We start from the raw sequence: 23,748 nt of genomic DNA on the forward strand, positions 1-23,748 counted from the left end.
TACCCAGCACATAGATTTTTTGTAAATTTTTGTTAAATGAGACACAAGAACAGACTGAAGTCTGGAACCAGGTAATGAAGGCATATTCAGGTAATGGGTCAGAATCAGACACTTAGCGAGATTTCATGTATCTGGACAATAATAAGTAGAGCGGGCAACACATTTAGAATCCAAAATGAGAACTGGGGCAGGAGGGGAAAGCTCAGGCAAGAGATATGGGAGTGACCATGTGCAAAGGAGAGATTGCTGATAGACACAACCTAATCCACTGCATGCAACAGGTTTCCCCACATGCATCGCTTTCCCCCTTAAAGGCATATTTTCAAGGCCATTATGTACCAGTAAATATTTATATGCTGCACACAGTTCTTATAAAGACCACATTGGGCAATGCAAAATCTGCCCAACCATATGCTGTGGGTGTTTCTCTACAGTCAATGAATTGTTTTCAGACTCTCCTGCCTCTTACTTAGAAACTACCCATTGTATGTATCTTTCCCTTTGTTAGCCTTCTTTGTGTCTATTTGAAGTCATGGGGTGGAGAAACGAGAACTGCATAGGCATAGTGTATTTGTTTAGAACCACTCACTGTATAAGTACAAGATTTTGTATTTTAAATGTCTTCTAAACACAAAAATGACTACTGGATATCATTGTTAGTCTAATTCAGTACTTAACCACTCCTGCTTCGAGATCATGTTAAAGCCTTTTCTTTGAAAGGATGAACTCTAGAAGATGGTGGAAACTATCTGGCCAATTCTGCCAAACTCTTGGAGGAGGTAGCTTCATTTCATGGTAGCAAATAAGATCCATAATACAATGTTTAATTAAAAAAATATATTTTCATCCATTTTTCCCTACTCTTTCCATTTAATTAACTATTGGGGATCCAGAGAAAAACTAGTGAGCAATCAATGGATTATTTTCTCTGTAATGGTGAGAATTAAAATCAATATTATTGTCCCTGTGTTAAATAATACTGGGAACAAATATACTGGCCCAGGATGGGTTTTCTGGGAAGCAAACTAAAAATGAGGATCAGTGTGGAGGAGGTTTAATAGAAAGTGCTCTTGGGATCCACATCTGTGGAATGCAAGGAGGGAAGTAAAATTGGGTAGAGGGAGAACCGAAACTGTGATAATGGTCCCAATGAAAGTCTAAGCTGATCTATAGGGAGTTCTAAAGCTGGTATGACTCTTCAAAATTGTTCTGAGTTGGGACAAAGGGGCCTCAACTTTGGGGACCTTTATATATCACATTAGTCAATGGATATGGGCTGCTCTGGGAAGGGAGCATGATTCACTTATCAATTGCTACATAATTAACCCCAAATTCAGTGGCATAAAATGATAACCATTATTTATTATTATTATAATCTCTACAGTTCTGGGTTCAGCTAGGTGGTTCTTAGTTGGGGGTCTCTCATGTAGTTGTGGTCAGTTGTGGTCTAAGGCTAGAGACATCTCAAAGGCTTTCTCATTCACATGTCTGTGGCTGATGATGACTGTCACTGAGCTTCAGCTGTGACTGCTAGCTAGGACATGACCTCTCCATGTGGTCTGAGCTTCCTCCTCACATAGCAGACATTTCTAAGAGCACTCCAAGAACAAAAACAGAAGCTGTACAGCAGAATCCTCAGAAGTCACACTCTAGTAGCTGAGGAAGATACAAATATCTGCCTAAATTCAAGGGGAGTGGACATAGGCACTATGTCTTAATGAGAGAAGTGGCGGGGTCACATTGTAACGAGCATGACAGATGGATGACACTGCTGTGGCAATTTTTAAAAATATAATCTGCCAGAGACATCACTTGAGGCAATCCTTATAAGGTGCTGGCAACTGAGAGCTTTCTGCCATCATTATTCCCCCAGCAGCTGAAAAAAGTCCTTATTTTGGGAGTGAACCTAGGCATTCAGAGCATCCACTAAATATATTTTTTTGTCCATTTTTGTTCTTTCCTTTTCTAGCTTTACTGAGATATAACTGACATATAACATTGTGTAAGTGTAAGTGTACAACTGTGTTGATTTAATGTACTTATATATTATAAAATGATTACCATATTAGCATTAGTTAATACTCCATCATCTCACATAATTACCATTCCTTTTTTATGGTGAGAACATTTAAGATTTCCTCTCTTAGCAATGTTCAAGTATAAAATACTTATACTTATGGTTAACCATAATCACTATGCTGTACATTAGATCCTCCCAAGCATTCACCTTATAACTGAAAGTTTGTTCCCTTTCACCAACATCTCACCATTTCCCCTGTGCCTAGTCCCTGGCAACCACCATTCTATTATCTGTTTCTACGAGTTCAGCCTTTTTAGATTCCACATATAAATGATATCATAGAGTATTTATCTTTCTCTCATTTCACTTAGTATAGTGGCCTTAAGTTCCATCCATGTTGTCCAAATGATAAGATTTCCTTCTTTCTTGAGGCTGAATAATATTCTATTGTCTATATAAACCCATCTCTATCTGTTCATCCATTGAAGAGTAATTAGGTTGTTTCTCTTGGCAATTGTGAATAAGGCTGCAATAAATGTGGGAGTACAGATATTTCTTCAAGATTCTGTTCTCATTTCTTTTGGCTATACACCCATATGTGAGATTGCTGGGTCACATGGTAGCTCTATTTTTAATTTATTGAGGAACCTCTATCCTGTTTTCCATAGTGGCTGCACCTATTTACATTCCCAATAGTGCACAAAGGTTCCCTTTTCTCCACATCCTTCCCAACACTTACTTTTTCTTTCTTTTTTTTAAAAAAAATTATTTTAATGTTGAAAGTATTACAGATATCTCCCCTTTTTCCCCCCATTGGTCCCTTCCACCTGCATCCACCCTCTTCCCAGGCCTTCACTACATTATGTTTTATGTCCATGGGTTATGCATATATGCATAAAAGTTCTTCGATTAATCTCTCCCCACCCACTCCCCTACCCCTGCCTTCCCACTGAGATTCTTCAGTCTGTTCCATGCTTCTATGCCTCTGGATCTATTTTGTTCCTTAGTATATTTTGTTTATTAGATTCCACATATGAGTGAGATCATGTAAAACTGAATCAGGAAGAATCAGGAAACCTGAATAGGCCAATAACAACGGATGAAATCGAAGCAGTAATAAAAAGACTCCTAGCAAACAAAAGCCCTGGTCCAGACAGCTTCACAGGGGAGCTTACTAATTCTTTAAATTATAGGGTTAGCAGTGCTATGATCTTAGGACTGCTTTCACTGCATCCTATAGATTTTGGATTGTTGTGTGTTCATTTTCATTTGTTTCCAGGAAGTTTTTGATTTCTTTCTTCATCTTATTGGTAACCCATTCATTGTTTAATAACATGTTATTTAGCCTCCATGTGTTTGAATGTTTTTGAGTGTTTTTACTGTAGCTGATTTCTAATTTCATGCCATTGTGTTCTGAGAAGATGCTTGATATGATTTCAATCTTCTTGAACTTGTAGAGACTGGTTTTGTGTCCTAACATGTGGTGTATCTTTGAGCATGTCCCATATGCACTTGAGGGGAATGTATATTCTGCAGCTTTGGGGTGAAATGTACTGTAGATATCAATTAAATTCATCTGATCTAGTGTGCCATTTAGTCACTATTTCTGTGTTAACTTTTTGTCTGGAAGATCTATCCAGTGAGGTCAGTGGGGTGTTCAAGTCTACAACTATGACTGTATTGCTGTTGATCTCTCCCTTAAAGTCCTTAAAGTTATTATCGATAGGTCCTTATTTATTGCCATTTTAATTTTTTGTGCCTATGTTTCTCTATTTCTTCTTCTTATTACAGCACTCCCTTTAACATTTCTTGCAATGCTTCTATTTCTACTTCTAATTACAGCAGTCCTTTTAACATTTCCTGCAATGCTGGTTTGGTGGTGATAAACTCCTTTAGCCTTTTTTTTTTTTTTGTCTGGGAAGCTCTTTATTTCACCATCTATTTTGAATGATAGCCTTGCTGGATAGAGACGTCTTGGTTTCAGATCCTTGTTTTGCATTACCTTGAATACTTCGTGCCATTCCCTTCTGGCCTGTAGAATTTCTCCTGAGAAGTCGGATGATGGGAGCTCCTTTGTAGGTAAGAGCTTGCTTTTCTCTTGCCGCCTTTAAGATTCTCTCTGTTTTGAATTTTTGGCATTTTAATTATGATGTGTCTGGGCTGGGCCTCTTTGGATTTGTCTTGCTTGGGACTTTCTGTGCCTCGTTAACTTGGGTGACTTGTTCCTTCACCAGGTTAGGAAAGTTTTCTGCCATTATTTCTTCAAACAGGTTCTCTAACGCTTGCTTACTTTGACCTCCTCTGGCACTCCTATGATGCGAATACTGTCACATTCATGTTGTCCCACAGCTCCCTTAGACTGTCCTCCTATTTTTAAATTGCTTTTTCTTTTTGGATCTCTGATTGAGTGATTATTTTTTACCTTGTCTTTAATTCACTGATCTGATCTTCAGCTTTTTCTAATCTGCTGTTTATTCCTTCCAAAGTATTCTTTATTTCTGCTATGTCATTCTTAATTTCCTTTAGAGTTTCCATATCTTTTTTCATGCTGTTGAGCATCCTTACAATCAGCATTCTGAACTCTGTATCTGATAGATTTCTTATCTCCGTTTCATTTAGCTCTTTTTGCAGACTTCTCTTGTTCTTTCATTTAGGGTTTTTTTGTTGCCCCCATTTTGGCTGCTTATTTGGGTTTGTTTCTATATATTAGGTAGGCCTGCTAGGACTCCCAGTATTTTTGGAGGGTCTCGGTGCAGGCCAATGTCAGACGCAGTTTTTGACTGGCCTTGAGTACTCTGTTTGGAGCTATCAACAACCCACAGCTTGAGTTCTCCTCTGTTGGGGTTGGGTGCATTTGGACAGGTCCAAGGTGCACACCAAGGCCTACTTTTCCAAGGCCTGGGTCCAGAAGCAGATCAAGCAAAGACTCAAAGCACTCTGAAGTTTGCCTCTGCCTGCAGGCTGATTACTTTGATTCTCTTAATGAGCCTCAAGCTGTAGAAACTCCACAGGATAGGACAAGAGGTTTTCCAGCAGGGTGGAGCAATTGCTTCCTCTTCAGGCAAAAGCTGCTTGGAAAGTCAATGTCTGCTTCTGCAGTATGGAGGAATGACTTTGCACAGGAATCCAGAGTGGTGCCCTCTGAGCTCTATCTTTAGAGCCCACAATCCTAGATTCTCCTCACACTGCTCTAGTCCACTCTGCCCTCCCTCTGTTAGAGCCGAAGGTGAGTGGCTGCACATGAAACTTTGTGTATTGGCTCTTTAAGAGGGTGTCTGCATTTCCAGCTCTTTCTCCCTGGCAGACAGAAACCCTGGTGCTTTTCACAGCCAGATGTTATGTGGGCACCTTTCTCAGATCTGGTGCTCTGGGCTGGGAAGCCCAGCCTGGGGTTTAGGCCCCAGAGTCCTCAGTGGGAACCCCTCACAGCTGAGATATCCCTCCATACCTTCAGCTGCTGCCTGTGGGAGCCCAGCCAGCCCTCTCGTGCCTTTATACTTTCTACCAGTCTCTATGTGATCTCCATTTTTCCTCCTTGGTTATGAGGGTGCTCTCCAGCTCATCTTCTATTGCAGTTGATTATTCAGGATGTTTTTTCTATATTTTAGTTGTAATTCCAGTTTGGTTCAGGGAGAGTGTCAGTGTAGCTTCCACTCAGTCTGCCACCATTTTTAATCTGACATTTCTTATTTCTTGCCTGTTGATAATAGCCATTCTAACAGACATCAGATGATATCTCATTGTGGTTTTGATTTGCAATTCCCTGATAATTAGTGATGTTGAGCACCTTTTCATGTACCTGTTGGGCTATTTGTATATCGTTTTAAAAATACATATACATATTTTTATTGATTTCAGAGAGAGGAAGGGAAAGGGAGAGAGAGATAGAAACATCAATGATGAGAGCGAGTCATTGATCAGCTGCCTCCTGCATACCCCCTGCTGGGGAACAAGCCCAAAGCCCAGGCATGTGCCCTGACTGGGAATCAAGCCTTCATCTCCTGGATCATAGGTTAATGCTCAACTGCTGAGCCATGCTGGCTGAGCTGTATGTCTTTTTTGGATGTTGGCTACTTGTATGTCTATTCAGTTCCTTTGCCAATTTTTGAATTGAGCTTTTTCTTTGCTATTAATTTGTATGAGTTCCTTTTATATTTTTGATACAACCCCTTATTAGATACATGATTTGCAAATATTTTCTCCCATTCCATAGATTGCCTTTTCATTTTGTTGACAAGTTAATTTGCTGTGCATAAGCTTTTTAGTTTGGTGTGGCTTTACTAATTTTTGCTTTTATTACTTGTGCTTTTGGTGTCATATCCAAAAAATTGTTATCAAGACCAACATCAAGGAGGTTTCCTCTGTTTTATTCTAGGAGTTTTGCAGTTTTAGGTATTATGTTTTATGTCTTTTATCCATCTTAAGTTCATTTTTGTGAGTGGCATAAGCTAGAGGTCCAATTTCATTCTTCTGCATGTGATTATCCACTTTTTCCAACACAATTTAGTAAAGAGACTATCCTTTTCTCATTGAGTATTTCTGGCTTCCTTGTCAAATATTAGTTGACTATATATATGAGGGTTTATTTCTGGGCTCTCAATTCTTTTCCATTGGTCTATGTGGCTTTTTAATGCCAGTTACACAAGTGTGCAATACAATATACAACCAATATGATGTATATTTTCATGTTACTTATTAGCATTCTTTAATTTTAGTTTGCAGAAGTCATTTTAACATTTTTTTTAAAGGCAGGACTAGTGATGATGAGTTCCCTCAGCTTTTGTTTGCCCAGTATAGTCCTTATCTCTCCATTTCTGAAGAATAACTTTGCTGGACAGAGTGTTCTTGGTTGGTATTTTCTTTCTTTGAGTACTTTGAATATATCATCCCACTCTCTCCAGGTCAGTAAGGTTTCTTCTGAGAAATCTGCTGATTGCCTTATAGAAGTTCCCTTGTATGTTACAGATTTCTTTCTCTTGCTCCTTTTAAGATTTGTTTTTGATTTTTGACAGTTTTATTATAATGTGTCTTAAAGAATATCTCTTTGAGTTTGTTTGATGACCTATGAGCTCCATGAACTTGGATATCCATATCTCTCCCCAGATTTGGGAATTCTAAGCCTTTATTTCTTTAATTAAGCATCTCTTCCCTTCTCCCTCTCTTCTGGAACTCCAATAATTTTTAGATTATTTCTTTTCATGGTATCCAATATATTAAGTGAGCTTTCTCCACTCTTTTTCATTCTTTTTGTTGTGTTCTCCTCTGACTGAATAATTGTAAAATTCCTGCCTTCTAACTCAAAGATTCTTTCTTTGCTTGATGCATTCTGATCTTGATGCTATTACATTGTCCATTTCATTCATTATATTCTTGATCTCCTGAATTTCTGTTGGATTTGTTTTTTATGATTTCTCTGTTAAACTAGTTATTTTATTCAAATAAGTTTCCTGATTTCATTAAATTGTGTTTTCCTGTAGCTCATTGAGTTTCCTTAAAACAGTTATTTTGAATTCCTTATCAGATAAATTAAGGTCTTTGTGTCTTTGGGATTGGTTACTGAAAAATTATTGTGATCTATTGGTGGTGTCATGTTTCCTTGATTTTTCATGTTTTTTGAAATTGTGTGTTGCTGCCTTTGCATTTAGAGTAGAAGTCACCTCCCCTAGTCTTTGCTAATTTCCTTTGGGAGAGAAGTACATTCTGTCAGCCCTGTTAGGGATTCTGAATTTTTCTTAGACCATCTATGGATATACCTGCTTCACACTTCTTGCTCCATCTAGTGGCAGAATTCTTAAGCTTATATGCCTTCTCTTACCCTGCAACACATCAGGATGAGTCCTGACAGCCTCCCTTTTGTTTTCCCAGAGTGGTACTAAGTCTCAAGTCTGTGGTCTCTCCTTGGCTCACAAATTCAGGCTTGCACAGGCTTTATGTGTATGCTCACTAGCCATCTGCCAAAGCTCATTTTTGCCATTGCCTTTGGGAGCATGCACAGAGAGCTGGTCATAGGGTGTGAGTGTTTGGGGGTGAGGCTCATGGAGCACCGGGGGTACCCATAGGCCTGTTGGGAGGATCTGTGGGTAAGATGTCCCCAGCAGCTCATGAGCAGGCTTCTTAATGGAGCTCTGACACAGTAGAAACTACATCTGTTTAATGCCCTCTGAGAGTCCCATCTGTCACTTTCCCAGCTCTTCCCACCCATTCAGCTCACCATTCAGTACTCTGGATGTAGCAAGAAAAAAATGAGCCTCTTTAGTAGCAACCACACAGTTAGGGAAGACAGATTTTTACTTACAAGGTCTCACTTTCCCCCACATGAGAAATCATGGGCCAAGATTTATCTTGGCCCTAAGTTATGCCACCTTGGGAGAAGAGAATGGTCAAATTGTTCCTTTTATCCTCTTTAATGCATCTACACTCATATTTTTTTCTCCAATGGTGTGCTAGAACTCTTCCACTGAAAACCTGGACTTCCACAAAGACCATCCTGTCTATAGGTGATTATCTATGGCAGTGTTTTCCAGGGGTTCTCAGATTGTGACCAAGAAGTGCTAGAGTCTGTTCATAGGCCACTATGAGGTCCACAGCAGGGACCAAGGTCTGTATGCCTATTTTCTGATGCAGAGGTGGATGAAGACTCTTCTTGGGTCCCTTGGCGAATGGTACTAGATCCCACAGTTTCCACAAAGGCACTTTGTCCATGGACGAATGCCACATTGTTGTTGTTGAGAGGGGGACATGAATAAGGGATGTCTTATTCAGCTATCATGCTGACATCCCTGCTGTTCCTGTGTTAAAAACTTTGGGGAGCCCTGACCTGTTTGATTCAATGGTTAGAGCACGGTTGTGGGTTCCATTCCTGGTCAAGGACCCCTACCTCAGTTGCAGGTTCGCTCCCTGGCCTGGTCGGGCCCTCATGCAGGAGGCAACTAATCGATGTCTCTCTCTCACATTGGTGTTTCTCCCTCTCTCTCCTCCACTCCTCCCTCTCCTCCACTTTCTCTAAAAAAACCAATGGAAAAAATATCCTCAGTGAGGATTAAAACAAAAACAAATATGAAAACAAAAAACTTTGGAGACTATACATACTTTTTTTGTCCCTATATATAACAATATTGAGAATAAGCAATAATAACTTAGATACTTGCTTTCTTCTAAAGGATAAGACTTTGAACAAGCTAAAATAGCTTGCTCATCAAAGCTTACTTCAAGACCCTTGCTTCACTGGGCCCACCAATTCAAAGTGATAATATCATTAAACTCTGCTCAATCCCAACCAATTCCCTGCCTTATGTGGCCTGCCTCAAGCTCATCCAATTCAGGCCCTAAAATCCTATAAATATCATCCCTGAGTTTACCTATTTTGAGACACTACTAAAACTCTGCTTAATTGTTCTTCTCTCTTACTACAATAAATCCACTAAACTTAGCTTTATTTGGTCAACAGGTTATTCTGGTGGTGTTTTAGGATTGCTGGCAGCTGAAAATGGGAAGAATGGTATCTCTGCATTCTTTTTCTTAGTGTAGCCTCAGAAGAACTCAGAAGAGTTGACACAATGAGGATGTTGTCATTTCAGGGAAAATTGAGCTTTTTATCAATTTATCCGTTGGTGGTTTGGAGAGTCATATTCCTCCAAGAGGATCATAAATCTCAGGATTCAAAGGGACTTGAAATTTATCTAGTACAACCCATCTGCTTGATTGATTGATACTGATGGAGAATAGGCTCAAATTAGAGTCCTTCCCCCGCCCCCATACTTCTGAAGAGGCCTCTTCAGTGCAACCAAGGGCTTCAGGTTTCCTCTCTACTTCCTCAACTCTCCTTTTCATTCTCTTTCTTTCCACAGCCTTAGTCTACCAGGTCCCTGTTTTACCTCTTTGTGGACAACTAGAGGAAATATCGGTCCTCCATCATGTTTTGGTGAAGGGAGTCTGTGTTGCCACAGGGTTTTTAGGACTGGGTGTTTTCAACAGAAAGTATTTTTAAAAGACCTCCCATTCCAGGAAACTAACATCTGGCTTCTATTATCTGAAAGGTCTCATTAACAGATAATATTGTGATGTTCACATGCCTATTTTTGAAGCTGAAGGAAAGTAAGGGTTACATTTTGGGGGGATAATCTCATAAATAATGGAATGAACTCTATAGCAGTGTAGGCTTTCCTATTCACTTCACACTGAGAATTTTAGAAGGTTTCAGAGAAAAAGTATTACATGTTGTCTTTACTGGAGAAATAACTAGATGGAAGGTTTCTGGATTAGAAATTTTTTGGACACTTGTTTTTTAGCTAATTTATCATTAAAAATATATAATTACAAGATCCTTAGTAAATATTAACTTGAAAAGTTACTGATTTGAAATAAAAAATATAATTGATAGTAACTTTAATCACAGTTCACAAACTATTACCCACATATTAATGAAAAAAGTCTATGAATGCACATGTGACAGAGACTTTAGGAACCTTTCTATAAGTAAAACTGAAAAGACACTGCACAGGGCTCTTTACTGGAGAGCTTCCCGCTGGACTCTTGCTGTGTGAAGATGGAGTGTCATACAGAGCTCGTGACCTTTCATGAGTCTCAGGGCTTCTTCCTTTTCTTTCACTGTTGACTATTAACTTCCTCCACATCACAGATAATTCACAACAGATGACTTCTTTATATAGCTTTTTTTTCTTTCTTTCTGGGATCAACTTTGATATACCCCACATTATTTTCAATTGTAGAGTTGACCAATCTGCCCCCAAAGTTTTCACATGTTAAAAGGTCTGTATACATGTACATGATGGTGGAAGCATGTGTTTATAGAAATGCAATGTATCATTATGGCACTGTAATGAGCTTGGATTTCTTTCTAAACTGCACCTGAATGTGAACATTTTAAATTCATGGTAGAAATACAGATACAGCCTGTAGACTTTTCTTTTTAACAGGACCCACACAAACTACACCAACATTTTGTCCCTGAGCTTGCTTTCTTTCTTTCTTTCTTTCTTTCTTTCTTTCTTTCTTTCTTTCTTTCTTTCTTTCTTTCTTTCTTTCTTTCTTTCCTTCCTTCCTTCCTTCCTTCCTTCCTTCCTTCCTTCCTTCCTTCCTTCCTTCCTTTCTTTTCTTTCTTTCTTTCTTTCTTTCTTTCTTTCTTTCTTTCTTTCTTTCTTTCTTTCTTTCTTTCTCTCTCTCTCTCTCTCTCTCTCTCTCTCTCTCTCTCTCTCTCCCTCTCTCTCTCTCTTTCTTTTCTTTTGTTTTTTTCTTTCTTTTCCTCTCTCCCTCCCTCCCTCCCTCCCTCCCTCCCTCCCTCCCTTCCTTCCTTCCTTCCTTCCTTTTTTCTCTTTCTTTTTCTCTTTCTTTTTGTGTTTTACATGTAAAAAGTTATTAGTCTTTTGTGTATTTCTTAGTTTATTCTCAACACATACAGGACTTGAGATGGTTTATAAAAATACTGTACAGACAACGTGAAAAGGGAAAATGCGGAGCTACAAATACGTTTTGCACAAGATCCTGAAAAGTTTAAAGACACATTACACATTCTGCTCTGAGTCCTAGAAATCAAAGGTTTATTTCCCCATTTTACTTATAATTCTAATACTAAGTGATCAAGTTTAAAAATTCAAATATCACTCACAAAAATATTCAAATTTTCTACTAATAATGATTTAATGTACATTAATTAGTAAAGAAGTTTATTATTTTCCTTACAAATGTACATTAAAAATTCTCTCAGAATCATGAACTCCCCTGTGATTTAAAATTGCAGTAACTCCTTCTTTCCCTCTCTCCACATACACCTCCAGTCTTCTCTGTTTGCATATGAATACTAAAACAGTGACAGTAAGCAATGCTCCCTCTTGTGACTTTGGCAAATCACTCTGAATCAAAAGAAATGTTACCTATGATTTTAAATTTATTTTGAAATGTATCTGGTCCAAAAGACTCTAATTTAAAGTTACATACTGACCAAATATATTATTCTGTATTTGAGCTTGTTTAATCAAGTGTACCATAAGAATCTCTTACTAAATAGATAAAAGGATTTTGAAATAGGATTGCATGGTCATGCAATCTTAAATGTCTGAAGGAAAACTGCTAAAGTGATTTAATGTTGGACCACCCTAGAAATATCAATTAGCTATTTATCCTCAAGTATGAGGGACATTAGCATGGCAGCCCTTCTTGTTTGTCCTCTGTTGACTTCTCTCTTACCACCCTCCCCCAAACCATAATTACAATTCTCCTTAAAAGCCTAGAGTAGGCTTTTATCTTTCTCTGGAGGTCCACAGTCCCCCTGGGTAAACAATTAAGTAGCAGAGAGCTCTGTGCATCTGCTCTGAAACCAGGCTGCCCAGGACAGACTCCAAGTGCTGTCACTTAACTGCAGTGTCCTCAGGCAAGTTACTTAACTTTCTTGTGCTTCTGTTTCCTTATTTTAAAAATAGAGACAATGATAATATCTATCTCAGAAGTTCACATGAGAATTAAATGAGTTAAGTATAAAGCACTTAGAAGAGTGATTGGTACACAGGAGCTATTCAATACATTTTTGAAAACATCATTTTAATCATGATGACTTTATACACTAACTTTGTACCAGTGATGACAAATTTCTCTCTCTTTCCTGTAGTTTTTTTTTTTGTTTTTTTTTTTAAATTTTAAAGATAATGTCAATTCTTTTTTTGAAAAATAAGATGAAGTTTGGTCTTATCTTTATATAAAGCCATGCTATATCCTCCCAACAGGCATTTGTTTAACAACTCTTTTATGCTACATGTGTTTTCTCAAGTGTCAGGGATATAGAGGCAAATTTGTGTAGCAAGCCACTTGCCCTTTTTGTGCTTTGGTTTCCTCATCTGTAAGGTGGCTGTGACCGGTGCTTGCTCCACCCACTGTCACAGGACTCTTGCCATTGCAATGATAATACATAGGGGAATTCAACACATGCTTGAAAAATTGCCAAGTGCTGATGAATGTGAGGTATCATTATAATTTTGTTCATCATTAGATCTAGGAACATTTTTTCTTAAGTGGCTATTATATTTTACAAGCACAGTAAGCATGGTGGGAAACCCCATAACTTTCCAATAGGTGACTTTTCCCCCCAAATTTTTATGGAATGAGACATAATCCTAACAGGTTTCATGCTTCAGATCTCCATCTCCTCCTTTCCCCACCCCCACTCATACTCACACTCTTCCCACATTCTCAGTAAACTGGTGGTATGAATCTTTGCATAGCCATTGAACAAGTCCATGCTCATCAGAAATGTAATCATGATAAAAGATGAACATCTTTATAATCACAATACAAATTAGTTAAAATAAAATTAATCTACTAGGAAAGATTTTAGATACCTTTCAAATTTTGCTTCTAGGGATTTAAAAATTTTGTTTTAGACATAATTCAAGGTTGATGAGAATCCTTGCATCACTACCTAAGTTACAAGTCTTAAAACAGACTGATTCAGCCCTATAGTCTGCCTTTCTTCTTGTGTTCCAGAGCCATTAAAGGTAATTCCATGTGCTTATGGTCAGTGAGGCTCTAGGTTGTCTTGACTGAAATGTGGGAGAAGCAGTGACCTGGGAAGAGGTCTGAGGAGCTGCTAGAGCAGTGGTCTCCACACTTTTCTGATCCCATATCCCATGAGTAAAAGCTACGTGAGCACACTCCCTTATAGGTATAATCATAAATGTATAAATTACATACACATCAATCTGTATTAATATATTATGCACATTATAAAAATATACAGTGTACAAATAGAAAGCAGTAACATGAAATAAATATTTTTTAAATTAAAATTTTATGTTTATTAATGGTACCCTAAACTTTTAGTCTTCAAATTGTAGAGGTTTGTATTGGTGTCTAGACAGTTGGTTTATGAATGCCATGCAAATTAAACTGGCTTATTATCACTTGATAATATTAAAAAGTTTAACATAGACTTAGGGCCAGATTCACTGTTTATAAAATAATGTATATCCATACTTCAAATAGTCTTTTTGAGTGTTTTTATTTTTATATTTTTGGTCTACATCTGGGTGGAACTGAATGGGTCGCCATTAATTTCATCTCTTAGCGTGGCTGAAAATGAGCTCCTTCAAGGAGTAGGAGAAATATTGTTTTGCTATTTCTTTTTTAATAAATTTATTCTTTTTAAAATTGAATTTATTTGGGTTACACTGGTTAATAAAATTCTATCAGTTTAAGGTGTACAATTCTATTATACATCATCTATATTGCATGTTCGACACCCCAAGTCATGCCTCTTTCTATCACCATTTTTCTCTCCTTTACCTTTTCCTACCTCCCCCCACCCCCACTTCCCTCTGGTAATGACCACACTGTTGTCTGTGTATGAGGTTTTTTGTTTGTTTGTTTTTCTTAATCCCTTCACTTTTTTCTCCCAGCCCCCGTCTCCCCTCCACTCTGATAGCTATGAGTCTGTTTCTATTTTGTTTGTTTGTTTATATGTGGAATCTAATTTATTCTTGCATCATAAATATTATCATCAATCCACAGTTCTTTCCAGAAATCTTTTAAAGTTATTGTTTCACTAGCGAGTTGTTAATTTAGTTAAACTAGATGATATAATCTATAAATCTGCTCCCTTTCCCCCTACCCCACCAAATAAAACAGCACTATGTTGTGATGCTCAGAAAACCACCCAAGGGCATTGCTGTCATTATCGCTCAACATAGTAGAATGCAGACTGAAATACCAGCTGAGTGAGGGCACTTGTTTACTATATATTAGTGAAGTGCAACTTCTTTTTTGTTTTTCAAGATAGAAATACGTGTAAATAAGAGTCTTGATATATTTTTTTCATCACCTAGAGCTGTGTATATTTCAGTTTGGAGAGCACAGTATTAGATCCCTTTGGGGTTCATCTGAGTCCCCAGTGAGGCCTGGGTCAGGATGGGTTATGCCGAGGGAGCACAGGAGTGTAAATAGAACTCTGGGCCCCACCCCTGCTGCAACCAAAGAACTCCAATTTCATTTATTTTATATTTTACACATTTAGCTTTTTGATAAATTTTATTTGGAACAAAGAATGCCACAGTTAAAACATGTTTGAAACTCTCTTCTGGAGAGGGTTAGAAGCCCCATTACTCACAGTCCTGACAAATGTTTGAAACTGAACACTGAACTGTCAGTTGCAAAGATAGTCTTTTACTAAAGAGCTAAATATACCAATTTCTAAAGTTCCTAGGTTTTATTTTTTTACATGAAAAATCACAGCCTTAGATCTAAAAGAGAAAATACTTTAACCAAATATGCTACAAAAGTTTTGAATATGATTAAACGCTAACTAAAAAAGCATTGGTTAAAAAATGCATTAATTTTTTTTCTTAATTGAGACATTTAGTAAAAAGTTTTGAATATTTTAGAAATAGATCTTATTAAAGCAAAGCTAAAAAAGGATATGGTTCTTGTGATATTTCAGTGAATTTAATCTTGGTTCGTCTAGGGGCTTTGGAAATACCAGCTAGCTCATGCCTCTTAAGATAATGTAAAATCAGTGGACTCCGACCTCCAAAATTGAAGAGCACACGGTTAAACTCTGGACCAGTGCTACTATAATGGGACTGTTAGGGGAAGAAAAAATAAAGTCAGTTATTAATTTGGTGTGCTTTTAAAAAACTGTAAATAAATTATAACTGCATTATGACTATAAATAAAACTACCATTTAGAATATTAAAATAAATAAAGCATCTTAATTAAAGAAATTTACTAGCATATAAATCTATGAGTATGTGCAGTAAAGCTCTCCTAGCCTTTTGCTTTAACAGCAAGCTTGAAGATAGGTCAATGGAGATTATTCTGTCTGAAGAATAGAAATAAAAAAGAATGGAGAAAATGAACAGAGGCCTAGCAAAAGCGGCAGGGAAAATATATGAAGAACTAATGACTGAAACTTTCCAAAGTTTATGAAAAACATATCCAAGAAGCTTAACTTCAAGTAGGATAAATTCACACCTAGACATATAGTCAAAGTGTTGAAAGACAAAGACAAAAGAAAAATCTCAGAAACAGGAAAAGAAAAACAGCATAAAAGAAAACCTTAATAAGATTAACAGCTGATTTCTCATTAGAAGACAGGAGTTGGTTAACATAATCAAAGTGCTGATGGAAAAAATGTTGACCATGAATTTTATTTCAGGGAAACAACAATCATAAATATAATGGCTTCAAGTTTCTATTATTGACTTCTTGTGGGAAACATGGTCAGTATAGCAACTACTCATATGTTAAGTCTTTTCTCAATATTTGTAATGCCTAGAAGAGAGATTTATTATTGATTCCATTTCCTGTGGGGAAATAAGATTTTATTCTGATTTGCTCTTACTGATAAATAAAATTCTCTGTGTTTCCTTTGCTTATGGTTGCTTTTTAATTGTATTCATTCATAGCTACCCCAGAATTATTTTTAAAAGCAGGACTATGATAATCAAAAGCAAGTCTTTGATGGTGAAAAATTAAATGTCAATATCAGATGTATTTTTTATGATGTAAACCATTTCCTTCATCTTAGTCTTTCATGACAATTTACATCAGGTTATATCTAGCTTGATTTTTAAATTACATGCAAAACCAGGCCAAGTTCCATTTAGATTAAAAAGAAATTTTGCCTGTCTCAAAAGACTATTTTATGACCACTTTCCAGGCTTCTGTCTTGCATATTGTAAGATAGAAACTCTATCTTACTGAAATACTACAAATAGACATTTCTGTTATTTTCCTCTGCAGTTATCAGTTTTCAACTTAGAGAAACCACAGTTCACAGCTCCTTCTTCGTCTGTGAAGATCCCTGATTTTTAAAGGATAGTTTAACGAGGCAAGAGCAGAACTAGGTATTAAATGCAAATTCAGTGTTTTGTGGAGCCTTGGCCATTTTCTTAGATACTTTAGAGCAGAAGGTCCCATGTTGCCCAAAGAACTCTTGTTAGAAATATTCAAAATAGCCCAAACAACTAATAGAAGCCCCACTGCTTCCATTCACCCCACAAAAGATATGACAGAAAATTATCAGAGAACTTTGATACCATAAACAGAACTTTCATCATCAAAGAACAACTTGGCACTAATTTTGAAGAATGGAGCAATCCTATAAACTTTGGAAGGGTCCCTAGGGGTAAACCGGAAAGTCCAAAGGATGGTTTTGGTGTTGAATTTTTCTGTTAATTTATTAAAGAATAATGACTGATAATGATTACTAATGAAACTAAGCTTTGATTACTGATAATGAAACTAAGCTTTGATTTTTGATATTTAATGTGTCTTGCCAATGCTCTTATGGGTATTGGAAACCCACAGGCACTCATTCAGCATTTAGACAACTCTGGTGCTTAAAAAAATTCTTTATGTTGAACCGAAATCTGTCTTCCTATAGCTTTCATTTATTGGTAAAAGTAAAAAATGTTTTGATTTGTATTGGTAAAACACTTCTTTTGAGCAACACAGAAAAAGTCTAATCCTGCTTTCCTATAGTAGCTCTCTACATATTTGAAAACAGTTAATAAGGTCTCCAGGGTTTTTTCTTTTCTAGTAGAAATGTCTAAATATTTTGACCATTGCTCAAACAATATGGTTTCAGAGTCCTTATTCATTCTATTCAGACACTTCTGATTGTCTACACCTTGTTACAATGAAGCTCTTCAAAATGAATATAATACACAATTATTGTCCAATCAGCATGGAGTAAAGCCCACGTTTCTATTTGTACAGCCAAGAATACAGTAGACTTGAGAGTCAACAACATTCTACTGTTGACACGTAGAGATCTTACTGTTAAAAATAATTCCCAAATCTTTTCAGATACCCCCGAGCCAAGGCTTTATTATACTGCACCTCTGAGGTTGTAATTTTGGGCCTCTATACTTTCTCCACAATCAAAGTTTATTTTCTAAGATCAGCCGTTTTACTCTAGCCTGTCGTGAACTTTTGGTCCTCCAATGTATTAATAATTCTTCCAAGTTTATGGCTTCTAAGTATCTAACAAAAATGGCAACCATATTTTTATCCAAGTTGTTGATAAAGTAGTCTGCATGGGACAAGACCAATGTTGCAATAAGATGTGTCTACAATTTTCTTTCTTTTAATAGTGTTATCTGTAAAAGGTTGTACAGTCAGTTACACATCCATCTGTCCATATTTCTTCAACTTGTAAGCAAGGTGTAAAAGACCATTTTTAGAGCTTGCTGAAGATCAGATACACAATTTCTATTACATTTCCCTGATTTCTAAATCTAGCAATCCCGCATCTCCTTCTCCTCCCCCCCCAAAAAAAGGTGTGATAGTGTCATTGATCCCAAACTGAATCCTAGAGATCACCAGTTTCTATGCTAGGTACTTACAAACCATTCTTGGCAGCACTGTGAAGGCTGGAAGAGATTCTACATACCTGGATTATTAGAGATCAGGAAACGTGTTAATACTGACTTTCAAAAGGTGGCCAGGCTTGACTGGATAATTCAGATAAAATTTTAGCAATAAAGGCTTTGACAGATTTATTTAATTATTTAATTAATTAATTAAACATATCTTTATTGATTTCAGGGAGAGGAAAGAAGAGGGAGAGAGAGAGAGAGAAACATCAATGATGAGAGAGTCATTGATCGAGCCCATAACCCGGGCATGTGCCCTGACCGGGAATCGAACCGTGATCGCCTGGATCCTAGGTCGATGCTCAACTGCAGAGCCACGCCCGGCCGGGAGACTTTGACAGATTTAAAACCTAATTGTCTAACAAGTTAAGAGATCAAATTCAGAATTTCAAGCCAATAACCTCATCAAATCTTGGCTGAAGGAACACAAAGTGGCAAGTCCATAGGATCTCTATTTTGGAGGCACCTTCTGGGAAGTGGAGAAACATATAGCATTTAAGACTTAAGAGTAACAGTATCTACATGTACTCAGTTATTCCAGGACCATAGTTTAAAAGATGGGGACAGGTCAACCATTACTGAAAACTCCTTTGAAGTTTCCCCTGCAACTTCGACTAATGCTTATTGAGATCAGAGCTATGTTTGTAGGTCAATCCAAGGACTACTAAGGCCAAAAGTGTGAGAAAAAAGTGTGTCTTTTTTTTTTCTTATTGGAGATGAAGATTCTCTTTTTCTTTTTGGAAAAAATAACTTTTTAATATTGATATTAACCTCCCAATGAATCACTTATCATTAATTTTTTTCTAAGATATATATCAAGAATAAGATAACCAACATTGTTTACATGAAGCTGTTCAACTAACTATATTGCAAATTAAAGAAGTAAGAATTAAAAAATAATAATTACTATACTCCAAACCTTTGTTGTTAGTCTTGATAATCTTGATTCTTCCTTGGATGTGGGCATTGTATATGCTGATGGAGCCTTTAAAATTTTTGTCATATTGAAGTCTATAGCTAAAATAGAAAATAAAATATTTTTTAAAATTCTGGTGGTTTTCCTTGAGAAAAAGACATGATGCCCCTTTTTTCTCCTAACAATTCACTCTAAACATGGAGAGGGGCAAATGTGGATGAGAGTTTAGGATACGGTTATAGCTTTCCCTAGTCAGAAGAAATGATTATTCCATCTCATTTTCTCATGACTTGCTCTAAGTCACCATTTATTAAGAGTACATGGAGAGGACACAGGCCCAGGTCTTTTGTTTCTGAGCCCAGAGCTCTTTTCATGACCCTCTAGTTAAATGCAATAGGTGGCTTGGTCCTCTGCAAAGAGGACCTTTTCCACATACCGAAAACACACCCTTATCTGGTAATTTTCCCTTGCAACCAGCATGAATGCCCCTGAGGGTATCCAGTGAATCTTGTTAAGACTTAAACAACAGGAGAACTGTATGATTTAATCAGCAGTGTCAATCAGTCTGAAAGCTAGTTATTAAGATATCTTAACACAGGGCAGAGGAAACAGGTGATCTAAGAGGTTTATGCTAGATTCTGGCATTTTATCATCAATTATCAGGCAGATTAATTCGATTAGAGGCTGTGATGTTGATGAGAAACCTCTGAGGAGTTGAGGAAAGTCACTTGGACTGATTTTTGACATTAGACATTAAAAGATTTTAAATATTAGCCTGAAATACTAGAGGCAAGTGGGAATTCATCTCTGGCAGAGATTAAACAATTGGTTAGCAAGGAATTTGCACTTTAAAATTTTGAGTGGAACCAACATTAGATTGAGTTGGACTTAGAATTGGCAAGAAAAGTGGTAAGCCACATAATGTCTTTTCATTAAAACTTGCTCAAAAGCATATAACCACGTATGGAGAGGAATCTGGCAATATCTACCAAATATACATATTTTCCCTTTGACCCTGCAATTTCTCTCCTGATCCTACACAACCTCCTATAGAAGTATGAAAGAATATACGTGCAAGTTTATTGATTTGTGGCTAATTTGAAAATTTAGGGATTATAAACAACCAATGTACGTAGCAGTCAAGCTGTGGTTGAATAAACTAAGGCACCCTCATTTGAAAGAATACTATGCAGTTGTAAAAAGCAATGAGGAAAACCCCCACACTGATGTAAAGAGAACTGAAGGTCATATCATTAAATGATAAAAACAAGGTGCAGAACAGTGAGTGTATGGAGTATATTATTTAATTCATTCTATACAGTATACCATCTTTAGTATAAAAGAGAGGAAATAAGAGTATCTATTGTATCTGCCTTTATTTGTATAAAGAAACACCAGAAAGAAAAAAGTTTGAAGCACACACATGTGAACTTAATCTACATTCCTGAGTCAGAGTAGTGTATGAGTTAAGCACGTAGGCCTTGGAGTCAGATGGACACAGATTTAAACGCCAGCTCTGCCATTTGTAGATGAAGTGGCCTTGGGCAAATTAATTTCTTTAAGTTTCAGTTTCTTCAAATATAATTTGAAGATGATACAAATTACCTTATATACTTGTTAACTGGATAAAAATAAGATCATATATGCAAATCATAGTGCCTGGCACATCATGAAAGTTAAATGTTAGTCAATATTGTTATTAATATTATTTCTTAAGAAGTATAATAAATTCAAGCTCACTATTACTTCATACTTACAAAAGCTTTGTTGATAAAAATATTGAAAATACTGAGGACTGATTAAGTTTTATCTGTTCCTTTAGAAAAATATGAGACATAGTCTTTAATTAAGGTAGAGTAGCAAAGAGCTATGTATTAGCACTGAATTTTCCTAGTCACTTGTAGACCTATTTTTACCATATTGTGCTTTTTATCTTTATGCCGTTGGTCAATGTAGTGCAATGTCACAAACTGAACCCTGGCTGTATTTACTATGCCAAATAGTCATTACGTATACAGAGCTTCCCTGGGGAGACTGTGATAGTCAATCAGGCTGTTGAGAAATAGTTACCGTCTCATCCTTCCAAGGCACATGGTAGGACTGAAAACCTCTACCCTCTTTGAAGATAAGTATGGCCATGGGGCCTGCTCTGTGCAATAAAATTTGAGTTGAAATAATGATTTTTTTAAAAAATGTTTTTACTTCTTTCAGAGAGAGGAAGGGAGAGGGAGAGAGAGAGAGAAACATCAATGAAAAGAGAGAGTCATTGATCGGCTGCCTCCTGCACGCTCCCTACTGGGGATTGAGCCCAAAATTCAGGCATGTGTCCTGACCTGGAATCGAACTGTGACCTCCTAGTTCATGGGTCGATGCTCAACCATTGAGCCACACCAGCTGGGCTTGTTTTGTTTTTGAGATGAAGATTTAAAAGCCAATGCTCAATTCATTGTGTTCTCTTCACTTGCTATAGTGACTACCTTGAATGAGATGGAATCTTCTTTGGCACTGATGTCTGAGTTACTACACTAATAGAGGCACTAGCCTGTATGCAATGGATACACAGTGTGAGTGAAAAATAAACCTTTATCAGCATAAGCAACTAAGATTTTGCTGAAGTTGTTATTACAGAATAATATAGCCTATTCTGATTGATATAGGGATTCACAGGGAAAAAAAATACTATCTAGTCATAGTATAAGGAATAGAGTACTTCATATCACTAATGGTTTGTTTGTATTTTATGGATACTGCTCAATTATGTAAGTGACATTGTCATTTCCTCTCCTTGGCATATACAAAGCTTAGAGCCAACCATATTTGTGAGCTAAATCTAGCAAAAGTAAAAGATTTCTCAGTAAGATTTTGCATTGTAAAATCATTTGACTTTTCTTTTACCTCAGCTTTGTCCAGCCCTCTTTTCCTTATCTGCTTATTTAACATGCTATTTTATGCTGTTGTTCTGAACACATTTATGTAAAGCTACCAAAAAATCCTTACAGCAAAAGATGGGCATATACATAATTAAATATATACATAAGTATATTGCCTATTATTTTAAAGAAAGGGTTTAAACATGTGATATGCAATATGAACTGGCCTGTGTGCTTTACCTAATTTGCTATTTACCCCTTTCTTGAAGTTGCCTAATGGCTAACCTGGTGTGTCCACCGCAAAGCACTGCCCTTTAGAAGAACACAGTATTAGGATTCAGAAATCTAAATTCTAGTTTAATTTTGCCACAGCTATATATGTAATTTCTAGCTACACACTTTCCACTTGAATCTTGATTTCCTCATTTGAAAAAGAGGTCTTTAAAATTTATGCTCAAATTTCCTCTCTTATTTTAAATTATATGAATTAAGGCATGAAGGACTAGATTGAATTAATCCTCTAATAAGTGGAGAAAACCCACAAATATGATTGCCTGAGCCTAAGTTTGCTATTTTCCGCTTATTGATTTACTTAAGAAACATTTCTTGTGGACTATGTGAAAAACACTACAAGGTTCAAAAGAAGTAAAAGATAGAGTTTCTGGCTTCAGCCATCAAACAGGTTAACTATATGTAGGTAATACTTGTGAACAATTAATTCAATGTCTATTACAAAGTTAATATAAGATAAAGAGGCGAAGAGCTTATATCGGAAATACAACTTTTAGGATGAGACAGAGACTGTCTGTGGCTGTCAGAAAAGGCTCATTTAAAAACTGATCCAATTTGCCTTGGCCTGTGTGTCTCAGTTGGTTGAGCACTGTCCCCTACACCGAGAGGTTGCTGGTTTGATTCCAATTCAGGGCACATGCCTGGGTTCCATCCCTGTTAGGGGGCATGCAGGAGGCAGCTGATTGATGTTTCTCTCCCTCTCCCCCTCCCTTCCTCTCTCTCTAAAAAAATCAATAAAAAAATATTAAAAACATTTAAAAAAATAAAAACTGATCAGATTTGTGGGAGTTCAGACATGGAAAAAGAATTAGGCCAATGGAGTGTACATAGGGTGAGACTGGGTAACAAGGCATTTGGGCAAGACCTTGAAAAGACCACCCTGGTTGCAGCAAAAGGTTACCTTAGGAAATGTCCTAAGAATATGAAGAAGAAAAAGAGCAAAGACATTTATGATGGAGTGGTTATCCTAGTGTGTGCTGATCATTACTATGTATTTGTCAAGAAATAATGGACTGAACTCAAATCTTTGAGGGTGATTGAAATAATTACTGGGTAATTATGAGTTCATTTAAGTACTACAGTTGCTTAACAAATGATGTGAGTGATGTGGTTTTCCCCTTTAAGTCGTAAAGTTGATAATGAGCCCAATTACTTCAAATTATCATAAATTTCGTAAATGAAACAAGAATGAACCAACCCTACCACTATGAAAAGGATGGCGAAAACAGAAGCCAAGGAATGTATAGTTAGTTACCTGTTACCGTAGA

General features: G+C 36.9%; 1 protein-coding gene across 1 annotated transcript in view; it reads right to left on the reverse strand.

The window, feature by feature from the left end:
• The window catches only part of FAM227B (family with sequence similarity 227 member B), a 188,631-nt gene that overhangs the window by 15,914 nt on the left and 148,969 nt on the right, over window positions 1-23,748 (reverse strand). The window contains exons 12-13 of the mRNA XM_081139022.1: window positions 19,323-19,420; window positions 15,443-15,603 (exon numbers count right to left, since the gene is read on the reverse strand). Coding sequence (XP_080995148.1) covers window positions 15,443-15,603; window positions 19,323-19,420 — 259 coding nt within the window. The remainder of the gene's footprint in view (window positions 1-15,442; window positions 15,604-19,322; window positions 19,421-23,748) is intronic.

Source organism: Miniopterus schreibersii (assembly GCF_964146895.1).
Source record: "Miniopterus schreibersii genome assembly, chromosome: 1".
NCBI lineage: Eukaryota > Metazoa > Chordata > Mammalia > Chiroptera > Miniopteridae > Miniopterus > Miniopterus schreibersii.